This window comes from Mustelus asterias, chromosome 24, assembly GCF_964213995.1.
Source record: "Mustelus asterias chromosome 24, sMusAst1.hap1.1, whole genome shotgun sequence".
Lineage (NCBI taxonomy): Eukaryota > Metazoa > Chordata > Chondrichthyes > Carcharhiniformes > Triakidae > Mustelus > Mustelus asterias.
This window is the reverse complement of record NC_135824.1, coordinates 48,096,373-48,123,285: the sequence shown is the minus strand read 5'-3', so window position 1 is coordinate 48,123,285 and position 26,913 is coordinate 48,096,373. Positions and strand designations below refer to the sequence as shown.

Below are 26,913 nucleotides of genomic sequence, written 5' to 3'. Positions count from 1 at the left end.
GCTGCATTTCCTACATTACAACAATGACTATATTTCAAAAGTCACTCTTGAGTACTTTGAGATATCCGGTGTTCTTGTAAAACTCAAAGCCTTTCCTTTAATTTTAAAAAGAGAGAATTCAGACAAACCACTCATTTTTCAGCCCCTCGACTGGGAATCTATCGAATTGCCGCCTGGAATTCCAGGCTAATGTTGAACCACGTAAACTCGAAAGGTTTTTTTCCCCCGAATTTGCCGTGCTGGCTGATTTTTTTCACAAGGGCAGTGGCTGGGTTACTATCATCGGCTTGAACTGTCATGAGGAAAATCAGTCCGTTCCCCCTCCAGACCACTACCCAGCGTCCTGCTGGAAGTCCATTGGCAGGATGTTCCGCTCACCTGCAGCCTGTTTTTTGCGGAAGCGGCCCGTCCTTGGGCCGGCAGCGAGATCTTCTTGTCCCGCCACTGTAAATGGGGTTTCCCATTGTTCTCGCTGCGGAACCCGCAGTGGGGGGGTCACCGTCGGTGGGGCCAGAAAATCCCGCTAGCGGGACCGGCCGGAAAATCCCATCTACAGATGTCAAGGATAGCATCGGCCTACTACACTGTTCTCGTTGGCCAAATAGCCTGTTGACAATGTCACGGTTCATATACAAATGATAGCCACAAAGACGTTTTTATGTAAATATAATGGCCAGAATTTTACCGTCCCGCCCGCCATGGGAATCGGAGCAGGTGAGGGGCAGACCATGGAATAGTCCATTGACCTCGGGCAGGATTTTATGGTTTCGGGACGAACGCGACCAGAAAACCACTCCAAGCAAGTCACAATTCAAGAGTGGTTGGATACACACAACCTGATACACTCACCCTCAGATATTATGATTTGACTGTTAATTTTATTCATATCAAGAGTACTGAATTTCTATAGTAACTATCAAAAAACAAACAAGTGTTTCCATCCAGCTGCTGTGAAACCATATCCTATTAATTATCCCAGGACAAGCCATATATATTTTGCGTTAATCTTGTCGCCCAAATCCTACTCTGGCCCTTTCTCGTGTTAAACCTCATAAGTTACTGACTGGGCCTTATCTGTCGTTGTTTTGATTTCAGAGTTGCCACATTAAAGAGGAAGGTGATGAGGAGGAAGAGGAGGAGGGTGCCGAGCTTACCTTCGAAGTAAGTCATGATGGAGTTGTATAGAACTTTGGTGAGGCCACAGCTGGAGTACTGTGTGCGGTTCTGGTCGCCACATTATAGGAAGGACGTGAACACACTGGAGGGGGTGCAGAGGAGATTTACCAGGATGCTGCCAGGGATGGAACATTTAAGTTATGAAGAAAGGTTGGACCAGCTTGGGTTGTTTTTGTCTGAGCAGAGAAGACTGAGGGGCGACCTGATCGAGCTGTACAAGATTATGAGGGGCATGGACAGGGTGGATAGGGAGCAGCTGTTCCCCTTAGTTGAAGGGTCAGTCACGAGGGGACACAAGTTACAAGTGAGGGGTGGGAAGTTTAGGGGGGATTTGAGGAAAACCATTTTTACTCAGGTGACGGTCTGGAATGCGCTGCCTGGGAGGGTGGTGGAGCCGGGATGCCTCACATCCTTTAAAAGGTACCAGGATGAGTACTTGACATACCATAACATTCAAGGCTATGGGCCAAGTGCTGGGATTAGGTGGGCAGGTCAGGGCATTTCATGCGTCCTTGCAGACTCGATGGGCCGAAAGGCCTCTTCTGTGCTGTAGTATTCTGTGAAGTCTGTGATGGACTACAACATTTCCAGAGAGTTTAAGTTCTGAAATTCAATTCCCTTCCATCAATGAAAGCAACCAAACAGTTGAAGAATGTCTGTGTCTTTACACTGACTGAAGATTGTGTGTTCCAGGCTGTTGACGATACAGATACAGTTCCACCGTAACATGTAACACGTCAATAGTACACACATTAATGCTAATCCTTTTGTCGATGTAGCAGGATTACCTGAGAAAAATAATTTAAATTAGTCGAACGTAACTCACTTTTATGCATGTGCCTCACTTAGCAGGCAGATTTTTAATCAGTAAGGGAATCAAGGGTTATGGGGATAAGGTGGGAAAGTGGAGTTGAGGATTACAATATCAGATCAGTCATGATCTCATTGAATGGCGGCAGAAGACTTGATGGGCCAAATGGCCCACTTCTCCCATATCCTATGGTCTTAGAACATGTTGAGTCATTCATTCTGTGTTATGGATTCTAAAGGGTTAAGCACCACAGACGTAAGACCAAAATGCCTATATTTCCCCCTCTGAGCAAGTGTCCTGTAATAAAGTTTTTGTTCTGTTAATGCCCCAATATCACCTCTAGAGCTCCTTTGATGTATATGATCTTCGCCTAATGACTTTTTTATTTCTGATAACTTCTTTTATAAAACGCTCTATTGCATATTTATCTCCAGCAGTGGCTCTTCCACATTCTCCTTCAGTCCCCCTGTATTGTCAGTGCCCTCTGCAAAAAGCACAGCAAAATACTTATTAAGCATCTCTGCTACTCCCTTGTTTTCCAATATACTAACGGGCATCCGTGTGCAGGGAGACCAACTCTTGCGGAGAAGGTTGAGGGACACTCTGACATGAGGGTCCATTGGGGAGGTGATGGCCTAGTGGTATTATTGCTAGATTATTAATCCAGAAACTCAGTCAATGTTCTGGGGACCCGGATTCGAATCTTGCCAGAGGTGGAATTTGAATTCAATAGAAATATCTGGAATTAAGAATCTACTGATGACCATGAAACCATTTTCGATTGTCGGAGAAACCCATCTGGTTCATTAATGTCCTTTCAGGGAAGGAAATCTGCTGTCCTTTCCTGGTCTGGCCTACATGTGATTCCAGAGCCACAGCAATGTGGTTGACTCTCAAATGGCTTAGCAAGCCACTCAGTTCAAGGGCGACTAGGGATGGATAATAAATGCTAGCCCAGCCAGCGACGCCTATGTCCCACGAATGAATATGAAAAAAAGGGATGTGAGAGCCGGGAGGTGTTGCAAGGGCTGTGAGGGATGGGGTGGGGTTTTGCTGCCAGAGCTGTGAGAGCATGCAAACAGAGAGCAGGTACTGCTCCAAGGAAATGCAAGAGCTCAGAAGCCTTGTTCAGTTCATGTGACCCTAAATCATGTTTATAGTGGCGCAGTAGATTTGCAGCATGCACCTCCACTTCATCTGCATCACTGCTAAGCTACTGAAGATTTGAAGGGGTTAATGGTGCATTTATTGTCTTGTTTTTAACAATGAGTTAGGCTACAGGGACGACAAGAAAATTAATATTTTCTTTGTACTGGACTGAGAAAACTCATGCCATTGTACTCTCCTCTTAGGAAAAGGAGATGGAGAAACAAAGACTCCTGTACCAGCAATCCAGGTTGCATAGCCGCGGAGCTGCTGAGATGGTTCTGCAAATGATAAGTGCTTGCAAAGGTACAGATTTTAAAGTGTATGAATTTTAAGATATGTCTGGGTTTTTTTCAATTTCATCAATGTAATGTCTAACCTGTAGCATGTGCTAGAAGACCAAGAGCAAAAGGTGCCAACGTACCCACCTGACCTTTATGTCACCTGCACAAGAACGATGGATTCCTGCAGAGTGAAACACATGCTGTACAAGTTTAAGCCACATCTTGTTCATCCAGTTCTTTCCATTGGAATGGGGCAGAGGGAAGTCAGGAGCAGGGGATGCAGCGATTGGGAAGACAATTTAAAGTGGTGTCAGGAAAAATACTCCTCCTCCTCCTGACTCCACAGCCAGGGGAATATAATGCCCTTGTTGATGCACTTTTGTTTACTTAAATTGCCCTCAGATTTCAGATTAGATTGATTGACATGGTCATGTGATAATATGGTTGATGTGCAGAAGGAAACAGGCTTTGTGCAAAAAGGGGTTGGAGGTTGGCTGTTCTGGTTGACGTGAGGAGAGTTTTACAGACTTCTAAAAGCTCTATATATCACTGAAATCTCCAAGGCTGTCTCCACTCATAGCAAGTATATTTGTGATTGCTGACTGTATTTAAAGTGGGTTTAAGTCTGTAAGACTGTTGTTTATTTGGAACTGAAGAAAATAGAGGTGTTTATGTTTAAAGATTGTTCAACTGTTGTGTAAAGCTGCTTCATTTTCTGAGAATTATATTTTCACTGTGTTATGAATAAAGCTTGTTTTGAAAAAGGATCCCTAATTTGAGAGCGAAATTACTCCTGGGGCTAAGCATCCTTCCCTCACATTTATGCCAAAATTGAAACATTGTTGGGGTCTGGTCTGACTTCATAATATTATAATATACCTTGGGGTTCCGGTCGCATTATAATGTAACGAGCTTTCAATTTGATCCTCAGCATACAAGAATGTTCTGTACCCAAGGTTATCAATTTGGTCAAACCATTATCAGCATAAGTCATCGACCAAGCTAATACCCAATCATTAGGTTCAATGGGGTTGCTGCCTATTTTACCATACAAGAGGTAACTTTACGAAAAGGCAAATAACGTATTAAACTGAAACTTACACTATTGTTGTAACCGTGTTTTAACAGCAATCACATTAGATTCGGTTAAGTTATATTATTGAAAAAGCAGCAGATGACTCTTTTGCCAATAGTTTTCTATTTCTCCATTTCAGGTGAGCCGGGTACAATGGTTTCCTCAACCCTGAAACTGGGTATTTCCATTCTGAATGGCGGTAACTGTGAGGTTCAACAGGTAAAAATTATAATACGTTAATATTATTGCCTTTTTCAATATTTTTGTGCTGAATATAACTTGTACATTATCATAAAACTTTGCTCTGACGAAGGGTCATCCAGACTCTCGACGTTGGCTCTATTCTCTCCACAGATGCTGTCAGACCTGCTGAGGTTTTCCAGCACTTTATGTTTTTATATCATACAAATTTGCATTTTTTGCACTTATAGAGTCATAGAGGTTTACAGCATGACCAGAACTGTACACGGTATTCCAAATGTGGCCTTACCAATGTCTTGTACAACTTCAACAAGATGTCCCAATGTTCTGACCAATGAAATCAAGCATACTGAATGCCTTCTTCACCACCCTGTCCACCTGTGACTCCACTTTCAAGGAGCTATGAACATGTGCCCCTAGATCTCTTTGTTCTGTAACTCTGCCCAACGCCCTACCATTGACTGAGTAAATCCTGCCTGGTTCAATCTACCAAAATGCATCACCTCGCATTTATCTATTTATAGTTAGTTTATGAAAGAGGTAAAATATGTATGAGTATAATTGTGATATCAGAAAGATACATTCGCCGTTGTACAATCAAGGGGAGGTGATGGCCTAGTGGTATGATCACCAGACTATTAATCCAGAAACTCAGCTAACATTCTGGGATCCGGGTTCGAATCCTGCCACGGCAGATGGTGGAATTTGAATTCAATAAAAAAAAAATCTGGAATTAAGAATCTACTGATGAATCTACTTGATTGTCGGAATACCCATCTGGTTCTTTAGGGAAGGAAATCTGTCGTCCTTACCCGGTCTGGCCTACGTGTGACTCCAGAGCCACAGCAACGTGGTTGACCCTCAACTGCCCTCTGAAATAGCCTAGTAAGGCACTTAGTTTCAAGGCCAACTAGGGATGGGCAATAAATGCCGGCCAGCCAGCATGTCCCATGAATTAAAAAAAATTAAGATAACCAGGGAACTATATAATTGTCCACTGTATTGTTGCTAATTGTATTTTATTCCGGAAATGTGTTTCCAACCCAGCAGTTACATTGTGGTACGAGTTATAGAGCCAGAGAGGTTTACAACATGGAAACAGGCCCTTCGGCCCAACTTGTCCATGCTGCCCAGTTTTTAACCACTCAGCTAGTCCCAATTGCCCGTGTTTGGCCCATATCCCTGTATACCCATCTTACCCAGGTAACTGTCTAAATGCTTTTTAAAAGACAAAATTGTACCCACCTCTACTACTGCCTCGGGCAGCTCATTCCAGACACTCACCACCCTCTGTGTGAAACAATTGCCCCTCTGGACCCTTTTGTATCTCTCCCCTCTACCTTAAACCTATGCCCTCTAGTTTTAGCCTCCCCTGCCTTTGGGAAAAGATGTTGAGTATCTACCTTATCTATGCCCCTCATTATTTTATCGACCTCTATAAGACCACCCCTAAGCTTCTACGCTTCAGGGAAAAAAGTCCCAGTCTATCCAACCTCTCCTTATAACTCAAACCATCAAATCCCAATAGCATCCTCGTAAATCTTTTCTGCATTTTCTAGTTTAATAATATCCTTTCTATGATAGGGTGACCAGAACTGTACACAATATTCCAAGTGTGGCCTTAAGCTATGAAACTGTACTCCTAGATCTCTCTATTCTAAAACTCTCCCCAACGCCCTACCATTAACTGAGTAAGTCCTGCCCTGACTCAATCTACCAAAATGCATCGCCTCACATTTATCTAAATTAAACTCCATCTGCTCCATTCGTCAGTTCACTGGCCCAATTGATCAAGATCCCGTTGCAATCCTAGATACCTCCTTCACTGTCCACTATGCTACCAATCTTGGTGTCATCTGCAAACTTACTAACCATGCCTCCTGAGTTGCATAAAAAATTTGTGCACACACTAAGAATTAAAAACATTAAAGTGTTGTACTGTTTGTTTAGAAAATGCTGGACTACCTGAAAGAGAAAAGGGACATTGGTTTCTTCCAAAGTGTGCAAGCTCTCATGCAAACCTGCAGGTGAGTGGGTTTCTGGGGTTAATTTCTGTGATATTGCATGGGATACTGGGTGCGCATTATAATGTAGCGAGCTTTCAATTTTATCTCCAGCGTACAAGAATGTTCTGTACTCAAGGTTGTCAATTTGGTCAAACCATTAGCGGCATAAGTCACTGACCAAACTAATGCCCAATCAATAGGTTCAGGTGGGGTCGCTCTCATTTTGCCATTTTTGTTACGCCCTCAAAAGATAGAGTTCTGCTGAGATAATATCATGTCGTTATGTTATAAAAGGTGCCAGATAAGGAAATTTATTAGGGGAGATTTGAGATATGACTATTCCCACTGGAACAGAAAGGGGTCAAAGCAGATTTATTATAGGTTTTTGGAGTTTTCATTGAGCTGAGGTTTTGCCCCATATGGGGGTGAGTACAGAGGTGAGTGGGTGTGAAAATTCACAGCGTCATCTAGCGTTCCAGTTTGTCATTTTTCCGAAGCAGGATCGGGGTCAGAAGAGCTACCCCGCCCACAAGTGACGTCTAGCCAATTAATGGGACACATGGTTTATTAATATCGATTGATAGAGCCTGACAGAATTTTCCGGTTGCTTCACTGTGGGCCGAGGAGGCCGGAGGGGGAAGATTGCAAACTTGCTGCGACATGAGAAGGGAATGTGGAAATAGGGTCCTGGCCCTGTGGGAGGGAAGCATTTGATTCCCTGATTCAGTTGTGGTAAGATGTCTTTGGATGGCAGGGAAGAAGGTAGCTTGGTAGGTGGCTGCTTCCGATCCACAAGCAGTGCTGTAAAGGCTCTTATGTATTTCTCAAAGCTGTCCTCTCCTCCCTTGAGTTGCCAGCTTTCCCCAGGCCTGAGAAACCCGGCAAAACTGTAAGTGTGAGGGGCCCACCTCATTTAAATGAAGAACCCACCTCCAGGGAGCTGGTTGGCTGTTTAGCCCCTATTCTGCCTCTTTTCAACCCTGATTGGCTTGGGTTTGAGATTATAAAGCAATCTTCCTTCTCAACCAACGTTAACACACGAGCAACATGGAGTTAAAATTACCCTTGTAGACTCAAACTGGCAAGGGTTTCCTCCAGATGCTCCGGTTCCCTCCCACAGTCTGTAAGACGTGTTGGTTAGGGTGCATTGGTCATGATAAATTCTCCCTTAGTGTACCCGAACAGGCGCCGGAGTGTGGCGACCAGGAGATTTTTCATTGCAGTGTTAATGTAGGCCTACTTGTGAATAAATAAAAATAAATAAGTCCTTTTTCACATTGTGTAACTGTGAGAAATGGGAGAAGGAGTAAGTCCGAGTATCAGCAAAGTGCAGTAGTAATGTGAGGAAGAAATAATTAAGATCAGCGCAAAACTGCTCTTGCATTTAACACTAATGTATAATTTTTATTCACAGTGTACACAGCAAAATAAAGAGATAAGTACTTCACATACGCTTGTATGTTGCCAGGACAGATATTCAGAATGCCATGAATTCCTAGCCAGAATTTTAACTATAGGAAATAATTCTATCAGTGTATCCTACAGTAGGTTTTGATTTGCCTCGGCAATCGTCCCACTCATTCTATGACTGTAGTGTTATGTAATGAGCACCATGCTGGGTGTGATTTGAATCACATCTGATGAGTGCTATTCTTGCTAATCAATAAGAGCTTGGGCATGTCTGTTTGTGCGCTGTAGAAATAGTAAGCTTCTCCGTACTGTCACCCATCATTATGTTGAGCAGGGACATGAAGACTAACAAGCGTGCGTTCCTTCCCTCTCGGAAATGTTGTTAGGCAGTTTTGACATATTCAGCAACAATTGCTACAATATGAACATCATTAATACACACCGCCAATCTCGTCATGTACCTGTAGATACAAGGATTGGTTTCACTGGCACTTATTAACTATGCATTCTAGCAGGGCGGCACGGTGGTTAGCACTGCTGCCTCACAGTGCCAGGGAACAGGGTTCGATTCCCTGTTTGGGTCACTGTCTGTGCAGAGTTTGCACATTCTCTCCGGGTTTCCTGGTTAGGTGCATTGGCCATGCTAAATTCTCCCTCAGTGTACCCAAACAGGCGCCAGAGTGTGGCGACTAGAATTTTCACAATAAATTCATTGCAGTGTTAATGTAAGCCTACTTGTGACTAACAAATAAAATAAACCTTTGTAGTGTTTTCAACACAGCATTCACTTCTCATTTCTTCGTTGGAATGTGCCAAGTGATTTTATTCAAGTGAACAGGCCTGTTAGGTTTATTCACGCAGCTTTGCATGTACGATATCTCAAAGGAACCCACTTATGTGCTGTCTACAAAGGAACTTCCAGGTTTCTGCACATCCACGGGGAACATTGCTTATGTCTGTGCTTGCTCTTAGCTAAACCAACTGAAGACCGACTCCACGACCCCGGGCTCTCTCTCCTCCTTCCCCCCCCCCCCCATAGCCGGTATCATCCTCTGATTCAGATATTAATCTGAAACTATATAGGTGCCAAGAAGGTTCCCCAGGATGTTGCCTGGTCTCAAGGGCGTTGGCTATGAGGAGAGGTTAAATAAACTAGGATTGTTTTCACTGGAAAGACAGAGGCTGAGGGGAGACCTGATGAAGATCTACAAAATTATGAGAGGCACAGGCAGGTTGGAGAGTCAGAGGCTTTTTCTCCAGGGTGGAAGTGTCAATTACAAGGGGGCACAGGTTCAAGGTGAGAGGGGGGAAAGTTTAAGGGAGATGTGCGGGGGAAGTTTTTCACGCAGAGTGTGGTGGGTGCCTGGAACGTGCTGCCAGAGGAGGTGGTGGAAGCTGGCGCATTAGCAACATTTAAGAGGCTTCTGGATGGGTACATGAGTAGGGAGGGAATAGAGAAATATGGACTGAATAAGGCCGGAAGGCTTTCTTTTAGTTTAGTTAATGCATCATGATCGGCACAGGCTTGGAGGGCCGAAGGACCTGTTCCTTTGCTGTACTTTTCTTTGTTCTGTTTTTATGCCTCTTGCTTATACTGCGATGAGTAGAAAAACTGCAATAGCAGAGGGCAAGGCCAGGTCACGAGCAGGAACGACGAAATAATGAAATCTTCAAAGTGCTTTGCCATCCCGTTAGACTTTGATATGTTGAAACGTCGGGTAAACAAGAAATTGTTAACTTTTAAGTTCTACGTCTAATTGGCTGTGGAATTTATTTGCTCGCAGTGTTCTGGATCTCAATGCTTTTGAAAGACAGAACAAGGCTGAAGGCTTGGGCATGGTCACAGAAGATGGAACAAGTAAGTAGCTGTGTATTATGGCTCAGGACTAATAAGTGAGTTGAGAAAAATCTGAAATGTGGAAACCACAAAATTATACCCGTGGAACTATAATTCCTCAGCAAATAATTTCAACATTCTCATTGGAGTTGTGTTAAAGCATTGGTGTAGCAGGGAATCTTGAATCATCACTTGTACCCACATCCTAATATATTTTACTTTAATTTTCGTCACTTGCTTTATTGAGTTTTGTTCGTTTAGTTCCTCTAACTTTGTCGATCGGTTAACCGGTATATTCTAGTTTATAATTCAGTTGCTTTTATTTCAATAGTATTTACTGATTGATTGTCTTTCTGTTTGATTTTTTTACTCATTTTTCGTCCTTCCTTTTTCGCTTTTCTCCGGTCCACAGTCATCAAACGTGAAAGTGGTAAATAATTGTTTAGGTTTTTATTTTCTTGTTTCCCCCCTCACGTGATCTTTTGTGCAGGTCAAAACCAACAAAGCAGCATCTGATCCCTTCTCCCCCGGCCATTTGCTGAGTAAATGTATGCAGTGCAGACCTGGTGAGGTGCCATTACTGAGATTTGAGGAGCCTCTAGCTCAGTGCCAATTTGCGGCTTCTGAATCTGATGAAAAGTGACCCAGTAGGAACAAGGGATTAAAACCCCAACCCCGTCCCAAGCCGCTTTGCAGCGCAGTGCCTGCGGCACAAAATTATGAAGAGACCATTCTTTTGGGAATAACAGTTGTTTTTCAATAACTCATTGAGAAACTGGGTTTGAATTAATCCAAGCTAGACTTCCCCCCCCTCCCTTTTTTTAAGTTTTCCCTCCTGTTGGTGAGACAAGTCATTCTCCAGCAGAAAGGGCAGTCAGGCACCAAAAAACAATACAGCACAGGAACAGGCCCTTCGGCCCTCCAAGCCCGTGCCGCTCCCTGGTCCAAACTAGACCATTCTTTTGTATCCCTCCATTCCCACTCCATTCATGTGGCTATCTAGATAAGTCTTAAACGTTCCCAGTGTGTCCGCCTTGCCTGGCAGCGCATTCCAGGCCCCCACCACGCTCTGTGTAAAATATGTCCTTCTGATATCTGTGTTAAACCCCACCCCCCTTCACCTTGAACCTATGACCCCTCGTGAACGTCACCACCGACCTGGGGAAAAACTTCCCACTGTTCACTCTATCTATGCCTTTCATAATTTTATACACCTCTATTAAGTCTCCCCTCATCCTCCGTCTTTCCAGGGAGAACAACCCCAGTTTACCCAATCTCTCCTCATAACTAAGCCCCTCCATACCAGGCAACATCCTGGTAAACCTCCTCTGTACTCTCTCCAAAGCCTCCACGTCTTTCTGGTAGTGTGGCGACCAGAACTGGATGCAGTATTCCAAATGCGGCCGAACCAACATTCTATACATCTGCAACATCAGACCCCAACTTTTATACTCTATGCCCTGTCCTATAAAGGCAAGCATGCTATATGCCTTCTTCACCACCTTCTCCACCTGTGACGTCACCTTCAAGGATCTGTGGACTTGCACACCCAGGTCCCTCTGCGTATCTACACCCTTTATGGTTCTGCCATTTATCGCATAGCTCCTCCCTACATTATTTCTACCAAAATGCATCACTTCGCATTTATCAGGATTGAACTCCATCTGCCATTTCTTTGCCCAAATTTCCAGCCTATCTATATCCTTCTGTAGCTTCTGACAATGCTCCTCACTATCTGCAAGTCCTGCCAATTTTGTGTCATCCGCAAACTTACTGATCACCCCAGTTACACCTTCTTCCAGATCGTTTATATAAATCACAAACAGCAGAGGTCCCAATACAGAGCCCTGCGGAACACCACTAGTCACGGGCATCCAGCCGGAAAAACACCCTTCCACTACCACCCTCTGTCTTCTGTGACCAAGCCAGTTCTCCATCCATCTAGCCACCTCCCCCTTTATCCCATGAGATCCAACCTTTTTCACCAGCCTACCATGAGGGACTTTGTCAAACGCTTTACTAAAGTCCATATAGAGGTCCCAATACCCTTATTCTTGGATCTGTTTGAGGTAGTCTGGGTTGACTGATGCTCTGATTTTGCTATTCCTTCCAACATAGAACATCCATTCTCCCCATGGAATATTCAGGTGAAGGGGATCAAAGGTTACGGGGAAAAGGCAGGAGAATGGGGTTGAGAAACTTATCAGACATGATCGAATGGTGGAGCAGACTCAATAAGCCGAATGGCCTAATTCTGCTCCTAAATCTTATAGTTTTTATGAAGGGCCATCTATTTATAGTACAATGCAAAAGGTGTGCATCTTGTACTTCAGGGCAGAGTACACTCTATTGCAGTTGCAACATTAAATTTTAACTAATACCTCATACTTTAAAAAAAAATCAAATTGGGGCTAATTTTAAACACCCCAGGTTAGAATTTCAAAAATTGGGAGGCAGGTTGGGAGAAGTGGTGGGCGGCTTACGTACTCTCACGGCCAGTAATCATGTCCACACATTTCAATCCCGTTCTTCCGTTAACTTCTCATTTCTGAGATTCCAGCCCTTACACCTCCCCCCCCACTCCCACTCCCTTCTCCACACACCTCTTTAACTTGGCATTTGTGGCACAGTGGTTAGCACTGCTGCCTCACAGCGCCAGGGAACTGGGTTCAATTCCAGCCTTTGGCCACTCTCTGTGTGGATATTGAACGTTCTTCCTGTGTCTCCATGGGTTTGCGCTAGTTTCTTCCCATACTCCAAAGATGTGTAGGTTAGGTTGATTGGCCATGCTAAATTGCCCCTTAGTGTCATGGGGATTAGCAGGGTAAATACATGGGGGATAGGGCCTGGGTGGGATTGTCGTCGGTACAGGATCCATGGGCCAATTGGCCCCCTTCTGTACTGTAGGGATTCCATTGGTGTCTAAATGAATAGGTTACTAAATGTCCCTGATTATTCTTATAGTTGCTATTACACTGCTCCTAGGAGGAGTGGATCAAGAGGGTTAAATTTAGTCACAAGGTAAGACTCTGAATCCATCCCAGCAAATCCAAACTTCCCTTTTATTTGTTTTTTTTCATAGGGTGTGGGCTTTGCTGGCTGGGCTAGCATCTATTGCCCCATCCTTATTTTCCCTTGGGAAGGGTGGTGAACCACCTTCTTAAACTGCTGAAATCCACATAATGTAGGAACAACCACAAGGCTATTAGGGAGAAAGTTCCAGTCTTTTGACCCAGCAGCCATGAAGGAATGGCAGTATAGTTCCAAGTCGGGATGGTGTATGACTTGGAGGGGGAACTTGCAGGTTGTAGTTGGCATCTGCTGCTCTTATCCTTCCAGGTGGTAGAAGTTGCAATTTGGAAGGTGCTGTCGAAGGAGCCTTGCTGAGTTGCTGTAGTGCATCTTGTAAATGGTACACACTGCTGCTACTGTGCGTCAGTGATGGAGGAAGCTAATGTTGAAGATGGTGGATGAGGTATCAATCAAACAGGCTAATTTGTCCTGGATGGTGTCAAACTCCTTGAGTGTTGTTGGAGCTGCATTCATCAAGGCAAGTGGAGAGTATTCCATCACATCCTGACTTAGAATCATAGAATTCCCACAGTGCAGAAGGAGGCCATTTGGCCCATTGAGTCTGCACCGACTCTCTGACAAAGTGTCTTACTAAGGCCTTCTCTCCTGCCCTATCCCTGTCACCCCCCACATTTACCATGGCTATTATTCTAACCTAAACATCTCGGGGCATGAAGGGCCAATCCACCTAACCAGCACACCTTTCAGAATGTGGGAGGAAACCCACACAGACACGGGGAGAACATGCAAAATCCACAGAGTCAGTCACCTGAGGTTCTGAAGATATTTTAACCAGTCTTGGACTGGTTTTATCTTTTATCGAGTATATACTTAACAGAAACTTCTTTTATTTTACAAACAATACACTTATGCAGAAGCAGTGAATACGTTTTTAGTTTAGATTGAAAATAATAGCCTGACAATTTGGAAAAGAATGCCTTTTGGAGTGGACAGGAGAGCGTGGCAGGCATCCTACAAGTTCTTTGATACCAAAAATAAAGGATAAATAAAGAGTTGTGAACGTAGCCCAGTCCATCACGCAAACCAACCTCCCATCCATTGACCCGGTCTACACTTCCTTCTGCCTCAGAAAAGCAGCCAGCATAATCAAGGACTTGTGCCTTGTGGATGGTGGACAAGCTTTGGGAGTCAGGAGGTGAGTCACACACCCACAGAATTCCAAGCATCTGACCTGCTCTTGCAGCCACAGTATTTATATGGCTGGTGCAGTTTGGTTCCTAGGCAGTGGTAACCCCAGGACATTAATTGTTGGGATTCGGCGATAGCAATACCATTGAATTTCATGGAGATCTAGTTAGATTCTCTCTTGTTGAAGATGGTCATTGCCTGGCAATTGTGTGGCACAAATGTTACTTAACACTTATCAGCCCAAGCCTGGATATTGCCCCAGGTCTTGCTGCATATGGACGTGGACTGCTTCAGTACCTGAAGAGCTGCAAATGGTGCATCTACCTACTGCTGGCACTTCTGTATGGCTGTCAAGTAGGAAACAGAATTTAATATGTTGATAAATGACGTCTTGCTGTTGAAATCAGTAGGACATCCATGCTGTTTGCCCCCCCCCCCCCCCCCGCCACCTCCCCCCGCCCCACTTTACCTTCCCATATATAGAAACATAGAAAACTACAACACAAAAACAGGCCCTTCGGCCCCACAAGTTGTGCCGAACATATCCCTACCTTTTATCAGAGTCTGATTTTTTTTTAAATTCATTCGTGGGATCTGGGCGTTGCTAGCTGGCCAGCATTTATTGCCATCCTTAGTTGTCCCTGGAGGGCAGTTGAGAGTCAACCACATTGCTGTGGTTCTGGAGTCACATGTAGGCCAGACCGGGTAAGGACGGCAGATTTCTTTCCCTAAAGGGACATTAGTGACCCAGATGGGTTTCTCCAACAATCGACAATGGTTTCATCGTCATCAGTAGATTCTTAATTTTTTTATTGAATTCAAATTCCGCCGTCCCGCCATGGCGGGATTCAAACCCGGGTCCCCAGAACATTAGCTGGATTTCTGGATTAATAGTCTAAGTTTTAAAGTTTATTTATTAGTGTGACAAGTAGGCTTAATACCACTATTATCGCCTACCAACAAGTTATTTGACTGATGTTAGAATCAAGCCCAACATTAAACTCACTCATGGGCAGAATCCTCCAGCTCTTCCTGCCAGCTGAATCTACCAGTTCAGTCAAAGTTGACCCAGAGCAGGCATGGACGAGGAATGTAAGTTGCCATTGCCTTTTGATCTCGTCGGCAGCCGAAAGCAAGTCACTTTCGCCGTGGAGAAAACCTGCCACTCTGGGGCTGGATAATTCCACCCAATGTCCCACAATTGCATTCGTAGCCATGCATGACTGAACAGTGACCCGGATTGGATAACACTGGCTGATTTTTCCCCTTCCCTTGCCCACCACCGCTACCCCTCCCTCCCCACTCCGTCTTCCTGGCACTGAGGCCAATTGCAGGGCCTCAGAAAGCCAAGTTTGAAATGGCATTTAGGGTTCTGGTCTGGGCGGGAGTTTCAGGATGTCACGACAGATGCCTGTGCACCACCTTCGTACAATCAGCTTAACAATAACCCAAGTAACTTCAAGAGAATGGCCGTCTAGCTTCCCGATTCACAAGGACTTTCCAGTAGTTTTTAAAATAACACGTTTGCTTTTTATGGGGGAAAAAAAAACAACAGAACCAAGATTTCTGGAACACTTTTCTCAAATTAATGAAGGAGTCAAGTGCCGAATCTCTGGAAAGCAATGCAGGATGACGTGACATAAAAAGATTAAACCAAATTTCGAAACTAAAATGACATCCAGAAGAAACAATTTTAAAGAGGATTATTGATTTAATCTTTTTAAATCGCCACCTCATTGTTTTGATCAAACAGTTGCTTTTTTGGTTAACTATGATCTGCACTGCATGTTTAATAATACTTTGAATGAATGCGTTTCTGATTTTGCTTGGTACATTTAAAAAAAAATATATATATATATAATCTTGAATATGTCCAGATCCAGTGCATTGCCAGGTGAGAGTTTCTCGTGTGAGTTGCTTATATAACATCGGCGAAGAAATTGTGTGTACGCCTTAAAATTAACAGTCGAGTTATTTTTAAAGCATTTGTGCGAAGGCGGTAACTTTTAAATGATTTGATGAGTACTAAACGTACAGTAGTTAATTATGTTTAACCACTCCTATTGGTTAATCTATTTTTCAGAAGGCAAACAAAACGGTTCTGGTATGTTGATGAGCATTGCCAGTAAAAGGATTGCTGCATTGTGTGTTTTTTTTACATTTGGAACTCTCACTCATCTACTTATCCATTCCCCATTGAGTAGCTTTACCTCATAAAATCATGATTACTACTGTCTGTAACTAATTCATCCCCATTTACGTCGAGTCACTGTCGTTTTTTTTTCTCCCATTTAATACTGTTGAAGAACAGTGGGCTAAATTTTCACCCAAGGAGGAGGCTTCAATTCTAGCAGCTAGTGCAAATGTAGTGTTCATGGCATTCGGCGCATCTGCTATGTTTATCTCATTGCTTTGTACAAAACAAAAGGGGTTGCCTGATGGAAGGCAGAAAAGGGTTATAGCCCTCTTTTTACGCATAATAACCCTGGCATTTCCTCCATTTTTAAAAAACTAAGCCAACTGCAGATCGGAACTTAGCCTTTAGTACGCCTTCTAAAAGCTGCTTTTGTATCAGAAGAAAGTGAACTCATCATATCATTGGCATGATGGCAGTCAAATGTTTTAGTGGCAGAAAAAAAATTGTTGCGCTTGCTTTTTTTTCTGCTGTATCTGGTAGCTTTGCCTTCCACTGAAGAACATCTGTGCTGCTGTCAGATTAATATATTTTCAAGTGGTAGCTCGCAATTGGGGGAAGTAGAATCACTCATTCATTACCTCTGACAGTTAGCTGTCTGATATTGCTGATCCACTTTGAGCAGAGGATTATTGTGGCGGTTACTGTACTGAACCAGTCCCCCAAGAAGTTGTGAGCCCAGACTCCGCAATGCCGTGTTGTGAACGCGGTAATTATTAGGAAAGGGGTAAAAGACCACTAGTATCTGCAATGGTCGCTGTACACTGAATATTTTTGTTTTGCACACACACATGGAGTACTGTGAGCAGTTTTGGTCCCCTTATTTAAGAAAAGGTATTATTTAATCAGAGGCAGTTCAGAGAAAGTTCACTAGGATGATCCCTGGGATGGAGGGGTTGTCTTATGAGGAAAGGTTAAACAGGTTGGGACTCTACTCATTGGAATTTAGAAGAATGAGAGGTGATCTCATTGCAGCATATCGGATTCTTGCGCTTATTGATGGTCATTTTGATGTGCCGCATGGTACACGATTAATTTCTGCTTTGAGATATCGGAATGGGGTGAAATTCTTCTCTTGGCCAGGGCGTGAAATGGACAGAAAGGGATCAGCCGCCTGTTGGTAGACTCCATGGGCGAAATTTTCCCGTCCCGCCCACCACAGAAATCGTAGGGGAGGGGCGGGGGGGTGGAGTGCAAAGGTCCGTTGACCTCGGGCAGGATTTTCCAGTCTTGGGGCGAGCGCGGCTGGAAAATCCCGCCCCATGCTTGATTTTCCATTCCGCTGAAGATTAGGCAAAGTGTAAAATGGACAGCTGGACTGCTATGTTACATTTCATGGCCCTGCTAAAATTGAAGTTTATCTCCAACAATTGCCTGCAGGAATAAGCACTCAAACATCCACTGTGCCAAATAATGGGTCGAAAGAAGGAACTTGGCAAGGTGCCAGTTAGTTCAGCTACTTTTTTGCAGCCCCAGGTTGTGAATTCTATTTGGCACACAGCTGCTATAGAAACAACATAAATACAGTGAAGTGTGTGATGTGATGACACTGATAGACTATATTCAAACGTGCAGCAGGTTTCTAAATCGCCTCAGGAATCTCAGTTCACCAACCCTTAATATCTGCAATGGTCGCTGTACACTGATATTTTTGCTTTGCAAACACCCATGGAGCACTGTGAGCAGTTTTGGTCCCCTTATTTAAGGAAAGGTATTATTTCATTGGAGGGAGTTCAGAGAAAGTTCATTAGGATGATCCCGGGGATGGAGGGATTGTCTTAATGAGGAAAGGTTAAACAGGTTGGGACCCATGGGAATTTACAAGAATGAGAGGTGATCTCATTGAAGCATATCAGATTCTTAAGGGGCTTGAATTGCTGAGAGGATGTTTCCCCTCGTGGGAGAGTCCAGGACCAAAAAGCATAGTCTCAGAATAAAGGGACACCAATTTAAGACTGAGATGACAAGGAATTTCTTCTCTCAGAGTTGAGTGTTTGGAACTCCTTGCCACAGAGAGTTGTGGAGCAGAGTCCTTGTGTATATTTAAGGCTGAGATTGATAGATTTTTGATCAGTAAGGGAATAAAGGCTTACAGTGAAAGGGCAGGAAAGTGGACGTGAGGAATGTGTCGGATCAGCCATGATCCTATTGAATGGCAGAACCGGCTCGAGGGGCTGAATGGCCTACTCCTGTTCCTATTTCTTATGGTCTTGTACCTAACCCAAAACAATCCACAAATAGCCAAGACTTCAAAAAAGATGATCACAAACTACCTGTGGCCTTTCCAATGCAGCAAAGTCCACCTGTACGTTGCAAATGCACACAGTAAAGTTACCCGCAATTGCCAAGATTGGAAATAACAATGCAGTCAATCCTCAAATAGCTCTAACCCTGGACAATTCCACCCTCTTTCTCACTTCCTTGCCCTCTTCCTTATATACCAGCTCTTGCCAAATGAATGTCTTACCTGTTTGACATCAAAATGTCGCACCAAACCCAGCGCAATATACAATTATAAAGCAGTCTTTTTACATTAATAAATATGGTGTGAATTTTACCAAAAGGGCTGACAGCTGGGACAGGCCCTACAGGTTACAGATGGTGGGCAAAAAATGTTTTTAAAAATCAATACAGGACCAAGTGCTTGAGGAGAAGACGTTCCAGGGAAATTGCTAAGGCCGAAGGGGGAATCATAGAAACCTTAGAAACCCTACAGTGCAGAAAGAGGCCCATCGAGTCTGCACCGACCACAATCCCACCCAGGCCCTACCCCCAGATCCCTACATATTTACCCGCTAATCCCTCTAACCTACACATCTCAGGACACTTAGGAGCAATTTTAGCATGGCCAATCAACCTAATCCGCACATCTTTGGACTGTGGGAGGAAACCGGAGCACCCGGAGGAAACCCACGCAGACACGGGGAGAATGTACAAACTCCACACAGACAGTGACCCAGGCTGGGAATCGAACCCAGGTCCCTGCAGCTGTGAAGCAGCAGTGCTAACCACTGTGCTACCGTGCCGCCCAAGGGATGCCTTACTGCCCACCATCCCTTCTTTGCTTTATAAAACCATATCCCCTTGCCTGCTGCTGGGAGGCCACCTCCATTTAAGTGGTGGCCTCCTCACATGGATGGGTGGGTCATCTGCTATTAGCAAAATGTTGACCGCCATTAAATGGGCATTGTCTGTCCGCCTCTGGTCCTGCCAAAGTTAAAGTTCCTTGGTGGCAATCCCACATGGCTCCCAATGATTTTACTGATTTTCCACCTTTCCCCGCCCAATAATACTTGTCAGCGTGATTCTCCTGTGTTCCAACATTGACCCACTCTTCATCCGCACATCTACTCTTCCCACTCAGGAATCTGTCACTGGCTGCTGGGAATTTAGAGGCAAGCTGTGAAATCAAGAGGTTGAGGGGGGTCGGGGCTGGTGGATGTATCTATTTGCTGGTTAGATTATTGAGTCTACAGGTGGTATTTTTATTTGTTGATGGGATGTGGGCGCCGCTGGCCAGGCCAGCGTTTATTGCCCATCCCTGAGGGCATTAAACATGTAGGCCAGGCCAGGTAAGATTCCTTCCCTAAAGGACGTTAGTGAACCAGTTAGGTTTTTACAACAATCAACAACAGTTTCATGGTCATCATTAGACTTTCAATTCCAGATTTTTATTAATTTCAAATTTCACCACCTGCCTTGGTGGGATTCGAACTCGGGTCCCCAGAGCATTACCCCGGGTCTCTGGATTACTAGTCCGGTGATAATACCACTACGCCACCGCCTTCTCCTGTGTTCTGGTATTGATATTCCATTGCTCCTTAGCATATCTACTCTTCTCACTAAGGGATCTGTCACAGGCTCCTGGGAATTATAACCAGCCAGTTGGGATAATTTTTGTGAGGTCAAGAAGGTTGAGAAGATGGGGACTGGTGGATGAAACTATTTGTTGGTTAGATTGAGTCTACAGGTGGTGTGTACCAACTCAAATGTAAAATATTGAGCTCAGTTGAAACTTTTTGGCTGTTTCAGGATAAAGTGAATAGAACTGAATTGTTACAAGGAAAATTTAGGGAGCAGGGAGTAATAGTCATTAATTTATTTCGGTGATGCTTTTTAACTTTCAATTAGTGCAACAGTAATAACATCCCAGATCTGGCGCAGATTCTGATATATTAAGTTTTTATATCAGACGGAACGGATTGCAGTTTCTTCTGTATTCAGTTATTGTGCCACCACGTGGTATATATATATATATATATACACAAGAACTGGGGAAGGTACTGAATGCTAGTACTGGAGTCCCTGTGTAAGGTAAATCCACATAGGAGTCGGGACGTCTTGTTGAAGTTGTACAGTACATTGGTAAGGCCACACTTGGAATGCTGTGTACAGTTCTGGTCACCCTATTAAAGAAAGAGTGCAGAAAAGATTTACTAGAATGCTACCGGGACTTGATGGTTTGAGTTATAAGGAGAGGCCGGATAGACTGGGACTTTTATCTCTGGAGCGTAGAACGCTTAGGAGTGGTCTATAAAATAATGAGGGGCATAGATCAGCTAGATAGTCAATATCTTTTCCCAAAGGTAGAGGAGCCTAAAACTAGAGGACATAGGTTTAAGGTGAGAGGGAAGAGATACAAAAGGATCCAGAGGGGCAGTTTTTTCACACAGAGGGTGGTGAGTGTCTGGAATAAGCTGCGAGAGGTAGTAGTAGAGGCGGGTACAGTTTTGTCTTTTAAAAAGCGTTTAGACAGTTATATGAGTAAGATGGCTATTGAGGGATATGGGCCAAATGTATAAGGTGCTGGTGAGGCCACACCTGGAGTACTGTGTACAGTTTTGGTCTCCTTACTTGAGAAAGGATTTACTGGCACTGGAGTGGGTGCAGAGGAGATTCACTAAGTTGATTCTGGAGTTGAGAGGGTTGGCTTATGAAGAGAGACTGAGTAGACTGGGGCTATACTCATTGGAATTCAAAAGAATGAGGGGAGATCTGATAGAAACATATAAGATTATGAAGGCAATAGATAAGATAGAAGCAGGGAAGTTGTTTCCACTGGCAGATGAAACTCGAACTGGGGGCATGGCCTCAAAATAAGGGGGAGTAGATTTAGGACTGAGTTGAAGAGGAACTTCTTCACACAAAGGGTTGTGAATCTGTGGAATTCCCTGCCCAGTGAAGCAGTTGAGGCTACCTCATTGAATGTTTTTAAAGCAAGGATAGATACATTTTTGAACAGTAAAGGAATTAAGGGCTATGGTGAGCGGTGGGGGGTAAGTGGAGCTGAGTCCACGAAAAGATCAGCCGTGATCTTATTGAATGGCGGAGCAGGCTCGAGGGACCAGATGGCCTATTCCTGCTCCTAGTTCTTATGTTCTTATTAAATGCAGACAATTGGGACTAGCTTAGTCATTAAAAAAAAGGGTGGCATGGACAAGTTGGGCCAAAGGGCCTGTTTCCATGCTGTAAACCTCTCTGACTCTATGAAAGGGAGGGTGACGCTGAAACTATAAAGTCGATAAAGATAGTTAAAGGCAAGGAGTCAATCATATTCAAAAACGTTAAATAGTACAGATAACCCAGAATAGGACGCAGGATTGGAAGGTGCGATTTTAAAAAAAAATTCATTCATGGGACATGGGAGACGCTTGCTCGGCCAGCATTTATTGGCCATCCCTAGTTGCCCAAGGGCAGTTGAGAGTCAACCACATTGCTGTGGATCTGGAGTCACATGCAGGCCAGACCGGGTAAGGACGGTAGATTTCCTTCCCTAAAGGACATTAATGAACCAGATGGGTTTTTTCTGACAATCGACAATGGTTTCATGGTCACCAGTAGAATCTTAATTCCAGATTTTTAAAAAATTAAATTCAAATTCCACCATCTGCTGTGGTGGGATTCGAACCCAGGTTCCCCCAGAATATTAACTGAGTTTCTGGATTAATAGTCCAGTGATAAAAGCATTGGGCCATCACCTCCCCTAATTTAAATTAATGAAATTAAGTTTAACCAGACAAAGGGCTCAAAAAGTACTGTGTGTTTGAAAATGATTTACAGGCAAGGCAGTAGGTCTTTAAGAACATAGTGTGAATAGTATAATGGACGAACTTGGGTACAAGGGCCAATGAGCCTTTCCTTGTCCTTAATTTTCCTTAAATCCTTATAATAACAGAGCTAACCAGATGGATGAGTTCCATATTTTCATCCATGAATCACATAGCTCGGGAAGACAATTGGTGCCTTTCATCTGCTCCCTAAATTTCTGTCTGAGGTGATCTTGCTTTTAAAGGAAGTCACCACTTCTTTTCATCCAGTACCTCAGAGATCGAGAAGGGACTGTATGTTCGCATAATGAATGTCCAATAAAACTTCTGCTGTAATGATAAAACAATGCCTTTGAAAAGCTCTTGGCCACAGGTTTTTGCCTTCAATGGGAGTGTAACTCCCTAATCAAATTAACATTCTACTCCCTTCAAAATAAAAGGTTTCTAGTGTCAGGAGTGTCTGTGTGGTTACTGTTGACAGAGATTGCTTGAAGCGCAGGATGAAACACATGACTTGTTCCAGCTTTAGTATGTAGTTGGAGCCTTTCAATTGAGGGGATGGAAATAAACTGACCTTTTACAGAAACAACTCTCTTCCACACACAACCTGATGCAATGGTTGACTGAATCCATTGATCTTTCCAGATTAATTAACAGGGCTGATCTCCCCAGTATTAGCAGAGTACACTTTGCTATGTCAGCTACAATGATGGGCCAACCATTGTTTATTTTTATGTATATCTGTTGAGTGACCCAATGGTGTAACCCACATCGAGCAGACAGTCTTCATATGTGGTTTGGGACAGGGCATATTGCTCTGCCTTCCTTCTGGTGAGATGTTACTTTAGAGGAAGTTGGAGTGCATGAACTGAAGTAAAGAGAAATACATATTGGATAATATGATAATCATTGTTCCACATTAAAGAACCACACTCATCCCATCCCTATCACCATTGGAACTCGCAGGCTTTCTGTTATGCACCTCCTCAGACAGAGGGCTGGATTTTATAGGGAACCTCGTTGCCTAACATCTCCTACACACACCCCCCCCCCCCCCCCCCCCCGCTCCTTCGTCAGGTGAGTGGGAGTTCTGTTCACAAACAGGGCATATAAAGACACAAACTCAATTTACAGAATAATGATTGGAATGTGAGTCTTTACAGCTAATCAAGTCTTAAAGGTACAGACAATGTGAGTGGAGAGAGCATTAGCACAGTTTGTGTCTTTATATGCCCTGTTTGTGAACAGAACTCCCACTCACCTGACGAAGGAGCAGCGCTCCGAAAGCTAGTGGCGTTTGCTACCAAATAAACCTGTTGGACTTTAACCTGGTGTTGTTAGACTCCTAGCTCTGTAGTACCAGCAGTGCAGGTTTGAGCAGTGACCACTCCGGGGACTTGGGGTGTATATTGCATTTCGTTTACAATAAAATAATTCGAAAAATACTTTTCTACCGTTTTAATTAGGTCGTTCTGTCTTCAGGAAAATAAGACTTGAGTAGTTTGACCTGCAAACCTTGTATTAAACACTTCCTGTCAGAAAAACTGCGGGTGGTTGTGGAGGTTGCATTCCCCTTTGGTGAGGAAGGAAGTGTGTAATGATTTTGGTCCATCTGGTGAAAAGAAGAATGCTCTTCTAATTTCCCTGATGGCTTGTGTGGGTTATATGATGGCCATTGAGCTATAAGTGAGCAATCCATTATTTTTACTTCTATGAACCGGAAAAATTGTTAGTTCAACAAAATTTGAAAATTTTGCCCAAATTTTCTTATCGCATTTTCTTATTGAAGTGATTTTCTTAACATTATCGGTGTTACTAATGTACAAAGAACAGCGATAGAGCCAGTTAAACAGTCAGTGTTCATCATATAGTTTCACCATCAGCAGAGTAATGTTTCTCCTTCATGTCTAATCGCAGGAGATTATTATGGGCAAGAAAAAGTAATCTTTTAAATTCATTTATGGGATGTGGGCGTCGCTGGCTAGACCAACATTTATTGCCCATCCCTAGTTGTCCTTGAGAAGGTGGTGATGGTGAGCCGCCGCCTTCAACCACTGCAGTCCCTGAGGTGTAGGTACACCCACAGTGCTGCTAGGGAGTTCCAGGACACTGCCCCAGTGACAGTGAAGGAACGGCCGATATCTTTTCTAGTCAGGATGATGAGTGACTTGGAGGGGAATCCCCAGGTCATATTGTTCCCAGATATCTGCTGCTTTTGTCCTTCTAAGATGGTAATGGTTGTGGGTCTGGAAGGTGCTGCCTAAGGAGCCTTGGGAGAAGTCAGCTGGAGGCAGTGATCAACAAGAGAGGTTTTGAGATCTCCTTCAGGGTGGAGAGATGTAGCCAGAGATATTTGTTCAGGGAAAATTCCTGAGCTCATCGCTGCCAAAGACTATCACCGGAGGAACAAAAGATAAGCAGGTAGAGAGGAGTAGAGAGGAATTTGTAAGCTGGATCTAGAACTGGTGGAGGTAACGTGGACTGAAGTGACTGAGGGTTTTGTAGATTTTGAAATCAATGCACTGTGAGGGAGCCAAGGACATAATAAGGTTGAAACGGCATCACCAGCTATATGACCTCATAAATCACGACAGCAAATGGGAACCATTAAGGCGGCACGGTGGCACAGTGGTTAGCACTGCTGCCTCACAGCGCCAGAGACCCGGGTTCAATTCCGGCCTCGGGTGACTGTGTGGAGTTTGCACGTTCTCCCCATGTCTGCGTGGGTTTCCTCCGGGTGCTCCGGTTTCCTCCCACAGTCCAAAGATGTGCAGGTTAGGTTGACTGGCCATGCTAAATTGCCCCTTAGTGTAAGGGGATTAGCAGGGTAGATACATGGGGTTGTGGGGAAAGGGCCTGGGTGGGATTGTTGTCAGTGCAGACCCGATGGACCAAATGGCACTGTAGGGATTCTATAAGTGAAAAGCACATCATTTATAAACATCTAAAGCGTAAGAGTATAATTGCCCCACATAATTCGAGACATAAATGTATATATCTACATTTCAGTCCTAATTTGTTTCTAAACAAATTACTAATTCACTAGTTGTTGTTGTTGAGGTTGAATACTGTTAACATCTGAGTAGTTGTGTCAGATAACAAGTGCACAGATTTGTGGTGGAGATTTTGACTTACATATACCTGCCCCATCCCCAAAAGTCTCTCAAACTTATATTTGTGAACCTTACCCCACTATTTACTTATGATGAGAACAATCCCTGCTGTGTGTTTTCTGGTTCTTTGTCTTAATAGCTGACCTACATATCTAGATGGTGACGATTCTAGTCAGCCAGAGCAAGTATTTGTCAATGGTAAAGCAGGAAACGTGTGCATGCACCAATGGGCTGTGTGTATAATCTACTTCTCAACCACAGCGACCCATCAGTCCCACAAACTGGTGCAACAAAGCAGGAGGCAGACAGGCTGCCAACACCCAGGTTAATTCACCACCTGAAATTTATGTTGGGAGCTGACCAGTTCATGGTAGGAAAGTTAGACTGTAAACTACAGGAGTGAAACCCATCAATAAAAGTGGATTTGATTTTAAACTGCCGCTTATTCCCCCACCATTTTCTTCTGAAGGTTATGGGTCAGGCTCATTCTACTGATGTTCGCAGCTACTCTGCCCAGTTGCCTACACTGGATCATGGGCAACATCATTGGTGATATCACAGCCAAGCCTGGAGTCTCCACCATCCAGTATCTACGTGTGCATTCTCGCAATGCCATGGGTAATCAAAGAATAGCTGTCAACTGGCTGAAACCTGAGGTCACTGAGGCTAAGTGTCGTGCTTCCACTTGTGTTGAGTTCAACAAATTCAGCCAGGAATCAAACTCGGAAACCTAGAAATCAGGGTGCTTAGCTCCTGTTTCTTTTTTATTCATTTGTCAGCCATGGGTGTTGCTGGCTGGCCAGCATTTGTTGCCCATCCCTCGTTGCCCTTGTACTGAGTAGCTCGCTAGGCCATTTCGGGAGCAGTTGAGAGTCAACCACATTGCTGTGGCTCTAGAGTCACATGTAGGCCAGATCAGGTCAGGACAGCAGATTTCCTTCCCTAAAGGACATTAGTGAACCAGATGGGTTTTTCCGACAATGGTTTCATGGTCATCAGGAGATTCTTAATTCCAGATATTTTTTATTGAATTCAAATTCCACCAACTGCCAGGTGGGATTCGAACCTGGGTCCCCAGAACATTAGCTGAGTTTCTGGATTAAAAGTCTAACAATAACACCACTAGGCCATCACCTCCCCTTTGTCAAATGCTACATAGCATTCTGCGTTATTAAGTCAGCAGGCAGGAAGCAGATTGGGTAACGGATGGACCCATACGTGAAGCCCATACATACATTGGTCCCTTTGCATATACAATAAAAGCCCTATTGTCTGGTTGAGGTCCCTGCTCCAAGATTGGTTTGCACTGATGTCAGGTCCATTATTGACAGCATTCAATGATACAAAGAAAGACAAGGACTCACGCCTGAATGTGAATCTGGAATGACCATA

At 43.9% G+C, this 26,913-nt stretch overlaps 1 protein-coding gene across 2 annotated transcripts in view; it reads left to right on the top strand.

Annotated features, from left to right (window-relative positions):
• Nucleotides 1-26,913, top strand: part of LOC144511368 (ryanodine receptor 1-like) — a 495,584-nt gene that overhangs the window by 390,484 nt on the left and 78,187 nt on the right. Inside the window, exons 78-83 of one of the 2 annotated variants that reach the window (XM_078241662.1) lie at nt 1,096-1,161; nt 3,340-3,439; nt 4,632-4,711; nt 6,644-6,720; nt 9,894-9,967; nt 10,359-10,376. In XM_078241662.1, the coding sequence (XP_078097788.1) occupies nt 1,096-1,161; nt 3,340-3,439; nt 4,632-4,711; nt 6,644-6,720; nt 9,894-9,967; nt 10,359-10,376 (415 nt within the window). The remainder of the gene's footprint in view (nt 1-1,095; nt 1,162-3,339; nt 3,440-4,631; nt 4,712-6,643; nt 6,721-9,893; nt 9,968-10,358; nt 10,377-26,913) is intronic. The other variant, XM_078241663.1, reaches the window with a different exon arrangement.